The following is an 11,066-nucleotide window of genomic DNA, read 5'->3' as shown; positions in this document are numbered from 1 at the left end:
CGGTACGCGGGCCTCTCACTGTTGTGGCCTCTCCCGTTGCGGAGCGCGGAGCACAGGCTCCTGACGCGCAGGCTCAGCAGCCATGGCTCACAGCCCCAGCCGCTCCGCGGCATGTGGGATCTTCCTGGAGCAGGGCACGAACCCGTGTCCCCTGCATTGGCAGGCGGACTCTTAACCACTGCGCCACCAGGGAAGCCCCATACTTCTATTTTTAAGAAGCATTAACATTTTTTTCCAGTTGTACTTTTCACTAATTTCAATTTGCCTTTCCCACAGTAAGTGTAAAAATCTAATAATTTTTTTCCTGAACCTCACTATTCTAATTATGGAAAATAAATATGAGGAAAAGCATATTAAATAAATTATTTATGTAAGAAACACAAAGGTATTATTCCTCTGAGCCTCAGTTGCCTTCTCTATGAAATAGGTGAGTTAGACTAGAGAATTTTTAAAATATGTCACAGATTTAATGGTCCATGATCTTTGGATAGTCAGGAAAAGAATTCAGCCTTCAGGAACTTGGCCTCCTTAATCAGAATCCTTTTTTTGACTTTGGACAAGTATATTGCTATCTTTCTCCCTCAGGTTATTTTTTGTGGAAGGTATAAGTGGTATCTGCCACATGGTACCACACAGTAGCCCTGGTAACCAATGCAAGAATCTCTACTTTCTAAGAACCAGAAAAATCTGGTAATTTAGAACAGCAGTCATGAACTCTCTAGAGCCTAAAGGATCATGAAGGCAGGACCATATCTGTTTTTGTAATCCATGGTATCACCAAACACTAATTCATAGTGACATTGTGTAAATATGCTTTGAATAGATAAATGAATGAGTTAACAAATGAAAAGTAACCAGAATGGAATAAGGTTAGGAGGGTTTGTTCAGAGAGGGTCACTCTTGAATCAGTTAGGAGTCTCCATCTAAAAACTATCTTAACACATTTTTATTAATTTCAAATAACTGCTAACCAAGTATTACAAATAAAGTCCTCAGAAACTGAATTTATGGTTAGTTAAGACTCCATTATACCCTCCATTTATTTAACAAAAAGTGCTTTTTGCATGCATTGTTTCACATCAGCTTCGAAAACAGTTATTGATAAGGCAACTGAGATTCTAAGACATGAAGCAGCTTTCCCATAGTTGCAGTTGGTAACCAATAAAGGCTGGGTTCATAGCTCATTCTGATTCCAAAGCCCAGATTCTTTCCATTATACCCTTCTGTGCCTAGGATTTATAGAACATTTCCCTCAAACACCCAAAGGTCACAGATGTAAAGCACAAACACCTGGTTGTAATCTTTTTGCTGTTTATCATTTTAACTGGGGGAAAGAGCTGACTTCAGGATTAAGGGGACTGCTGTCCTTGATTCATAGAATCCTGGAGCCAGAATAGTTGGCCTTAATTCCCTGGTATTTCTCATGTCTCAGAGGTGTCTGCTTGCACATATCATATTTGTTTCACTATTGCAAATAAATATAGACTCTGCTATCTTGAGCCTCTAAAAAAGAACTCTCTCAAGAGGGTGTGTGCCACTAGGACAAGAAAAGCCACCTGTAAGAGTCTTTAACCTCATAAGAAAGAAGTCAAGAACAATTCTTGGAGGAAAAGTAACAGTCATAGAATTTCATTTGTGATGTACTTTTTGTTTCTTGGCCCTTTTGCATCCACACCAGGCCTCCTCTGTCAGGGTGAATGCTGTGGACCGGAATCCACTCTCACTGAGAGGCGGGAGGCATTTCAGGTGTAAAGAGTTAGGGCTTAAAAAAAAAAAAAAAGAGTTAAGGCTTGGCTCCTTCATTTGGTCAATGAAGAATTGGCCTTGGGCTTCCCTGGTGACGCAGTGGTTGGGAGTCCACCTGCCGATGCAGGGGACGCGGGTTCGTGACCTGGTCCGGGAGGATCCCGCATGCTGCGGAGCGGCTGCGCCCGTGGGCCATGACCGCTGGGCCTGCGCGTCTGGAGCCTGTTGCAACGCAGCGGGAGAGGCCACAGTGGTGAGAGGCCCGCGTACCGCCAAAAAAAAAAAAGAATTGGCCTTACTTGAGGAAGCTCCTGTGGAGACTGGAACTCTCCTTATCCAAAATCTCAGCAGCCTCAGGCAGGTCCCAGACTGGGACCCTTCCCAGCATTTATCCCATAGAAGCTCCAGCAGTTTGGAAGAGCAGTGCCTGAGTCACGTGTGCATTTATGCAGATAACATTGCTTTTGTTTCTACATCCTCAGGATGTGGTGATTAAATGTTAGATAATCTCTCTCAAAAGGCTTTGAAGCTTCTAAGAGCTTTATTCTGTAGAAGAGCCAAGATGGGAGTTTTCTGCGTATTCAGAAGCTCCTAAGCCTTTCCTGAAACCCTCCAAACCCTTCTTTTCATCCCTCGTCTGCTCCATCCCCAGAGAATGACACGCTCATATTTTTGCCAGCTTCTTCTGAAGTTAGATGGTTTGGGGGAGGGCCAAACAAATGCTGTAGAAAGTGGTGATATAAGTTGGTGTGATCTGAAGTCAGCCCACAGGCCTCAACTTTGTGATTTCTTCCAGGTATGATTACGAGGAGGTGGAAGCCGAGGGCGCAAACAAAATGATGAAGGACTTGGAGGCCCTGATCTCTGATCGCTCCTTCGTGGGGAAACAGTTCCCAGTGGGAGATAAAGTTTACACTGTGGTGAAAATTGATAACTTTGAATACAGTGATCCGGTGGATGGAAGTGTTTCAAGAAATCAGGTAGGAACAGACGTATGTGCAATGTGGGAGGGAAGCCTCAGAGCTTTGTCTCTGAAATCTCAAGAGATAAAAGAAAAAGGCTTCTTGGTCATTTGTCCTTTGCTGCCCTGTTTTCTCAAGTGGCTTTCTGCTGAGTCACACATGATTTGCACAGGTACTTGTAGGGAAAATGGTTTTTGCCCTGATTCTACATACACCCCTATGCCCTCATTCTGGGATTCTTAGTGTAGACTCCAGAAAGACCTTTACATTCTCCAGAATTCTATGCAAGAGGTCATGTTGAATGTGTGTGCAGAAAAGAGCCCTAGAATCTTAAAAAGATGGAGAACTGCTGCCTTAGACCTCAACCTCCTTCTTCTCTCTCAAGAGCTTGTAGCAGAATGCCGGCGTGGCATGAGAGTAGCCTCTTCATAGACATTTCTGTGATATGTTCTGATTTCTAAAAAAGAAGAAAAAAACAGACAAGCCATTTACAGACTTAGAAACATTCACTGTTATTACCTGTAGCACGTGACTCACAGCTGACCCTAACACAGCAGCGCGTAGGAGGACATCACAGTTGAGACCCTGGACCGTGTCTGGATATGTACAGAACTGTTAGCGTTTCCCTCACTGGGCACCAGGCACCCAGGGTGCAGGCTGGGTCAGCCCTTCTCACTAACACCCGGGCTCAGGCTCCTCTCTCCTCTGGTTCTGTTGTTGTTGTCACAGAATGGACTCATAACTTAGAAACAAAGATAATAAAGAGGGAGGTAAGATTATGCTATAGCTGTCCAGTTAGCTTTTTTTCTGATCCAGACCCAGATTTTTGGCTGGGCCCTTCTCAAGGCATCCAGCAGGCTTTGAAGGAGTTGGGCTGCAGGACTTATTTAAAGTCTCTCTCTGGAGAGCAGGTAGTGGACGAGTGGATGGAGCATGGCCACAGTGACCCTCAGTGCCTGGAGTCTCCCTTTGTCAAAATTCTGGCCCCGTGGCTTTTCTTCCTTATGCTTTTTCACCATCTGTGAGAACTTTGGGTCTAGTATGGATGATCGTAAATGATGTCTGAGATAATTAGAAAAAGAGAGGCCTGGGGTTGAGGAGAGAGTGGGTGTAGGAAAGGGGAGGGTGGGGTCCGGGGGGCGCAGAGCAGAGCAGAAGGTTTTGTGGTGAGGCTTCAGAGAGAGAACAGACCCTTAGGCAAAGTAAACCCCGACTCTGCGCCGCATCCGGCATGTACCAGGAGAGAGGGGGGATGCTGAGGTATGCATGGGAGGGGCGTCGGCATGTGCTCTGTGCTCAGAGGAGGAAGCCAGCAGCTCCACGTTTTATAATCAGAAAGTCTGAGCATTTAGATGGAAGACCGGGGAGGGGGGAAAATCTTCTGAAGTAGATATAGCATCTGCAATCAAGTGAAAAAAATTTAAGAGGCTTCAACTTGAAAGTTGTGGGAGAAGGAGGCCAACCCTGGTATGTGTCTAGAAAGCAGGAAATGGTAAACGGGTATTAACTGTATCCTCCCCATGTTGACTAAGTGGGAATGTACTCTGTGTATTTCATCTGCTGTCTTCAGTGTTGAGTGGCATGATTAAACCCTGGATTGGGTCTGGTGACAAATAGTAGATGAGAGGTAGTACCTTTCCTTTTGGTAGGCCATCAGCTTTATGCAAAGTTCTTTTTATGGAAGAATTGACAGCCTCATCAAGACTGAAGGGTCTTCAGATAACTGTCTTGCTCAGCCTTCTTACCTCAAGAGTCCCCACCCTTTTTTCCCTGAATCAAGATTATTGAGGACAAGAGATGCGACCAGAGAGGCAAGGGGGAGGGCAGGAGATAGAGGGGCGGGGCTTGGCATTGCACCCACATGGGCCCTGCTTTCAATCATCAGGCATTGGTGGAGGCTGACCGCTGGATCTGGCTCAATAGGTCGGAATAGCTGGCCTCTGCCATTTGGGGCACATGGCCCCCTGTTCTACTTTGAGGCTCTCCATCAGTGTTTTGCAAAGAGTTCTTCCTCTGTTTCACCTGAAACCTCCTCTGCTCTGGTTTCAGCCCATTCTGTCCGTGTTTCCCTCCTGATTTGGAAATCGGATTTCCGTATCTAGCAGCTTATTTATTTATTAACTTATTTATTAGCCTTCAAACTGGAATGGTTAGTCCATAAATCACAGGGAAGCGGGATGGAGAGGGCAGGGCTTGTGTCAGCCAGCCTCCCCAGGATGCTGTCTCCCGCCTGACCCCAGGGATGTTTCTCCCCCATGAGCCCAACCTCCATTGGCTGGATGCAGTGACAGGCTGACCGAGGGCAGACTCACGGGGCTCAACTGTGGCCGTTTCTCAAGGATCTAATCCTCCGACTGATCAAATACGGATGAAATTGGATGTCCAAATAGACCCCTCATAATTTGTCAGCCTTCAATCTTTCTTCCAGCATGTGAGGAAAAAAGAAACTCTGTTACCTTCCCCAGGGCTTGCGGCTCATTTTTGCAGATGGTTCTCGCATCATATTTCGACTGAGCGGCACCGGGAGTGCAGGTGCCACCGTTCGACTGTACGTCGACAGCTATGAGAAGGACATCGCCAAGATCTACCAGGACCCCCAGGTAATGCCCAGGCCCTGCGCCCCGGCTAGTTCTTTCTGTTGGAGGGAAGGGTAGTGGCTCCATTGCGCCTGTCATCACAACCCGTTTCTCAAATGATCAGACAGGTGGGCTCACTTTCCTCCACGTCTTCTTCAGTGCATCAGAAAACAATAATAGCTAACAATTATCTGAGCATTTTCTATTCACCAAGCTCTGTTCTAAACCCATTACCCAAATGGATATACTCATTTCATTCTCAAATCTGTTATTCTTATCTATTAATACCCCTTCTACAGATAAGGAAACGGAGGCTCAGAAAGGTTAAATAATAGTTAATAGGTTCACACGCCTGGTTAAGTGGCAGATTCAAGAGAACTAATCTTTCAAATCAGCCCCTGATCTGGTATTCTGGTCTGTCACTGATTATTTGCCACTTTGCTTGGTCTCATCACCTGCCCTGGCAGACCATACACTGGCTCTAGATTTGGTCAGGGCTAGGGGGTAGGCAGGGAGAGACTGTTTCGTGGCCCAGAAAGAAAGGTCTTTATGGGAGAGTCTTCAGACTTGCAACCTGTATTTTGGGGTCCCAGCCCCACTCAGAGTGTCTCCAGAAGTATGTTAGAGTGAGGAGGGGCCCTGGGAGCCAGAGGTGGAACAGAGAACTTGGAGGACAGCCACCCAAATGGGGAAGCAGGGACACACAGGGGAGAGTTTCCCCACGTGTGTTCCTTGTTTTGGAAACTGCTCCCCAACCAGAGCTCCAGAGCCAAAACCAGTTTAGGAAGTGCTGGGGTACGTTAGCCCCGTCTTAGCAGCTCACAACACACACCTCGCCTTAAAGCTCGGAGCAGACTTGCAGTACATATGCCAGTTCGCCATGTCTATTCTCCCACAAAGCCTTTTTCCTTCTGACACCTAATTAGAATCCTGTGAAACTCATTTGGAAACCCCTGGCATAGTGATTTTGATCTCTCTAACCCGTTTTGGAGTTAGATCTTGTTTTAAATTCAGTTCCTTTATAACTGTGTGTCCCTGGGTAAGTCTTTTCAATGTTCTGAGCTTTGGTTTCTTTGTCTGTAAAATGGCAGAATGCTACTTACCTCACAGAGTTGTTACAGGGATTTAAGGAGATGATGAAGGCAAAATTCTGAACACTGCCTGACATATGGAACTAGCTTTTGAGGAAAAGTGGCTCTTACAATTGTTTTTATTACAAAAAGAGAGAAATGAAAGGGTGCTTCAAGTTTACAGTTTTTCCAGTGGCCAGGCATTAGCTCCAGTTATCGCCAGATTGCTGTGGTGTTGAGACATCCCTAAAACTAAAATCAAAGGCGATGGTGTCTATATTGTAGATCCACAGAATAATAGCGCAAGAGCAAAAGAGGAAGGAAGTTGTGTTTCTCTGTCTTAATACCTGACACATGGTAAATACAAAGAATGAGTGAGAGTTGTTTCGTCTGAACCATAGTCCTCAGGAAGTGGGAGGGCCCTGAAGGATGCAAGGTGCCCACATGCCCAGGTGTACCACCATTCTATCTGGGGACATGCCTTTCCCCTGGGCCTCAGCCTCAGCACTTCATTGGGACTGTTGGAGCCCCAAAGGGAATGGCAAGTGGTATGCCAGTGTGTGCAGTGGTTCTCCAACTTTCTTCCAGGTGTAATGAGCTGGTAGAGATTTAGACAAGGGAAAGCAACAGTGGTCAATAGAAAATGTACTACTCTTGGCTCTGCCCTTGAATCACTTGGTCAAATCACTTCACTTCTTTGGCTATCAGTTTCCCCATCTATAAAATGGGCAGTTCAACTAGATACATAGTTTTCTTTTTTTCATATTAAAATATTTATTTATTTAAGCAACAGCAGAATTCTTTTTTCCCTTAAGTGAGAGGTAGATGGGAGGGTGGTGTATTTTGAAAAGAGTGCTTTGGGTAGAGTGTGAGAAACAAATAGGAGGGTGCAGAAGCGGATGTTGAAGCACATCTTACCTGTTCCAGGTAAGAGGGAGGACTTGGTTTACCGAGAGCTGTGGCACTGGGATGGAGAGAACTGGGTGACAATGGGAGAGAGGTAGAAGATAAGTCACTTAGGCTGCTGGTGGGTTGGACAACAGGAATGTGAGGGAGGAAGGTGTCAAGAATGACTCCTATTCATTCACTTGCTTTATGTAATAGATCATTGACTGAAATAGGGAACGCTGGAACTAGGTTTTTTTGTGAAGAAAGAACATGTCTTTGTTTTTAGACTTACACAGTTTGAGGAGCCTTTGGGTTATCGGAGTAGGCAATCAGACATGGGTCTGGAGCTCGAGGCCTACTCAGGGCTGGAGCTATGGATCCGTGTCTAGAGAAAGTGATGGCAAAGGTTTTTCTCTTTGTGTCTCCCTCAGGTCATGTTGGCTCCCCTTATTTCTATTGCCCTGAAGTTGTCCCAACTCCAGGAAAGGACGGGACGCACTGCACCCACTGTTATCACCTAAGAAGACAGGCCAGATGCGGTACGTCCTTCCACCCCAGGCCCTCCGAGTCATCTGATTGAAGAGCATGAACAGAAACAAAGTGTATTCACCCAGGCTTTTTAGGATTCGGTTTTTCCACTAACCAGCCATTGACAAATGGTACAATTCCAAGGCATTGCCAATTGATATGCCCGTAGGAGCCATGCAGGAAAGAGAAAAAAAAGGACCCAGGGGCTTATACTACTGTCAGTTCCTTTTTGTGTCCTCGTGCACCACTGGTGTGTGGGTGTTTGTCTCCTTAGCACCAGGTCCTGTTTACACTACAGTGGAAGATGGAGGTTGAGCATCAGCTCATGAGGCTAATTTCCATCCTTAGGATCCACCCGTGAAATGACAGTGCAAGTTCCTTTCTCCTTTGTGAGCCTTTCCCCCCATTTACTGTTTACATATAATCCAGCAAAATGCAGTTTCTGGTGCCTTCTCGCCAATCAGTTCTTTCCTCAGAGTGAGACGTGCTTGTCTACAGAGTTCTGCCTTGTTCTGCAGCGTAGTCCCATTCACACAAATATTTTGGGATATTAAAGCAAAATAAGCTACTATTTCTATATGTCTTTTTTCTTTCCTACAAAATGCTCTTTTGATTTCAGAAAGAAACCAGATTTTTTTAGAGGGGGTGGGTGGTATTGTATTTTGTTTGGATGTCCTAGCTAGAAAAAAAATGTTCTCTGTGCTTGGTTTAAAATTAGACTCAAGAACTATAATTTCAAATCTTAGCAGGGTCAGCTGGGCCCTGGCTCCTTCTGAGGTGGATAAATTAAGCTCGACATGGTTAACTTGGAACAAGGAAAAGGAAGATAGTTTTCAGGAGATCTTAAATAGCAAAGCGCCGTCTTGTGCCTTGTGGTGCTGAGATGCCACCCTGCCTGTTGAGGGGACAGAAACAGAACTCTCGGAATCTGAGAGCAGGATTTCTGGCATTTGGCTGGAAATCTTGAGCCCGTTGGCATCTTATTCATCTTAGACTATGTTCAGCCCACGAGCGTAACTTAGTAGTTAAAAGCATAGTCTTGGGAGCCAACAGACCTGAGTTTGAATACCACTTGAGACCTTGAGTGATCTTGGAATGTCATTCTCCTTATCTTTAAAATGGGCTTGAAAAATAGTTCTAACTTTGTAGGGTCATTGAGAATATAAAGCAAGTAAGCCTGTGAAAAGCCATGGGCACAGTATCTCATTCATGGTAGGTTATCAAATGAATGGGAACTAGGATTACGTTTACAATATTGTTTCTAGATTTTAAAGAATCAGAAAAACAAAAACTATAAAACAAATATTTGAAATGCATTTTATGGTTTGGAAGGCACTTCCCATAGTCACCTGCCATATGGACTGTTCCAGAGAGACAGCCCAGTTCTGCACCCCTCCCCGACCCAGGGTGGAATCCCCATTCCAGGTGGCAGGGTCTTTATCTGGGGTGAGATTTCCAGTGTTGCCATTTAACCAGGGAGTCCAGCCCAGCAAACCGAACTGAGCTTTGACAATGATGAAGTGAAGATGAATACTTGCTGAACGTTAATCCTATACCAGGCGCTCTGCTGAGTGCTTTCCATATACTCTGTAAATGCTCCCAATAGCTATGAGGTAAGTACTCTGAATATCCCCGCTTTAGAGATGAGGTTCAGCTCATCATCCAAGCTCGCACCACGGGAGGGTGGTGGCATGTACCCTGGCAGGGCAGCCCTAGTCTGCATGGTTTACCAATGCTTTGTATTGCCTCTAGTACTAACTGGCTACTTCTCAACTACTTCTAACAGGTAGAAGAAAGGTGTGCAAATGCCCCTGTATTTTGGTGATTAAAGGGTGATGCCTTGGGTGCCAGAAACTCTATTAATTTTGGGCATTGTTGTCCAACCCCTACCCTGGGGACATGGATACCTGGGTGTATCAGTCAGCCAGGAAACACGTATTGACCGCCTTAAGTGTGAGATGCCTTGGGGAGGAAAGGATGTGTAACACACAGTTGCTGCCCTCCAGCTGCCTGTGAGACTAGCTAGAGGAATGGAGTCCCACACAAATAGAAGGCTGTGTAGGACTCATAGACGTAGAGAACAGACTTGTGGTTGCCAAGGAGGAGCGGGGGAGGGAGAGGGATGGACTGGGAGTTTGGGGTTGGTAGATGCAAACTATTACATTTAGGATGGCTAAACAACAAGGTCCTACTGTATAGCACAGGGAACTATATTCAATACCCTGGGATAAACCATAATGGAAAAGAATATTAAAAAATAGACTAGGGCTTCTCTGGTGGCCCAGTGGCTGAGAATCTGCCTGCCAATGCAGGGGACACAGGTTCGATCCCTGGTCTGGGAAGATCCCACATGCCGCGGAGCAACTAAGCCCATGCACCACAGCTACTGAGCCTGTGCTCGAGAGCCCATGAGACACAACTACTGAGCCTGCGTGTCACAACTACTGAAGCCCACACGCCCGGAGCCCATGTTCCACAACGAGAGAAGCCACCGCAGTGAGAAGCCTGCACCGCAAAGAAGAGTAGGCCCTGCTCGCTGCAACTAGTGGAAGCCCGCGCACAGCAACAAAGACCCAACACAGCCAAAAATAAATAAATAAAATAAATAAATGTATAAAAAAAAAAAAAATAGACTATATAGATGTGTATACCTGAGACACTTTGCTGTACAGCAGAGATTGGCAGAGCACTGTAAATCAACTATACTTCAATAAAAAAAAAAAAAAAAGAAAGAAAGGCTGTGTAGGATAAGTGCCTTAGGAGTTGTATAGGCAACACATGCTGTTAAAATCCAAATTTTCCAAGCACCTTTTCTGTTTCAGAAGATGGTTTCCAGTAACCCTCCAAGCAAGACATTCTTGTGCCCGTTTTAGAGCTGAGGCAACTGAAACTCAACAGAAGCTTAAGTAATTTGCCCCAGGTTTTCAGCTACCATGTGGTAGAAGTGGACTTTTGACCCTGAATCTCGCTCATTTTCCATGACCCTTTGTTGCACCCCCCATCTGTTGAATCAGCTGCACACAGTTCTGGGTCTATGGCCCCTGGAGCGGCTTCAAGAATTTCCTCCTCAAACCTGATCATAACTGAGCTGCTTTCCCTGATCCACTTGGCTATAGGTTTGGGAGCCGTTAGCTCAAAGGAGGAAGAGGGAGGTGTCTGGGGCCGTGGAGCAGTGGGATGGGCTGGGGTATGGGCTGCCCTTCCTCCCTCTGTGGCCTCTAGAGAGACACCCCAACACGTGCCCCCAGGCGTGCAGGGAGACGGAACCGTGAGACGCCGGCCAGCGGCACACAGCC

General features: G+C 45.9%; 1 protein-coding gene across 1 annotated transcript in view; it reads left to right on the top strand.

Moving 5' to 3' along the window:
• The window catches only part of PGM1 (phosphoglucomutase 1), a 58,717-nt gene extending 50,378 nt beyond the window's left edge, over positions 1–8,339 (top strand). The window contains exons 9-11 of the mRNA XM_029228698.1: positions 2,543–2,726; positions 5,174–5,308; positions 7,674–8,339. Coding sequence (XP_029084531.1) covers positions 2,543–2,726; positions 5,174–5,308; positions 7,674–7,763 — 409 coding nt within the window. The 3' untranslated portion in view covers positions 7,764–8,339. The remainder of the gene's footprint in view (positions 1–2,542; positions 2,727–5,173; positions 5,309–7,673) is intronic.
• Positions 8,340–11,066: the final 2,727 nt, after the last annotated feature.

Source organism: Monodon monoceros, unplaced genomic scaffold, assembly GCF_005190385.1.
Source record: "Monodon monoceros isolate NGI ecotype Baffin Bay Population unplaced genomic scaffold, NGI_Narwhal_1 Super_Scaffold_18, whole genome shotgun sequence".
In the NCBI taxonomy this organism is placed as follows: Eukaryota; Metazoa; Chordata; class Mammalia; order Artiodactyla; family Monodontidae; genus Monodon; species Monodon monoceros.
This window is presented reverse-complemented; position numbering and strand designations above follow the sequence as displayed.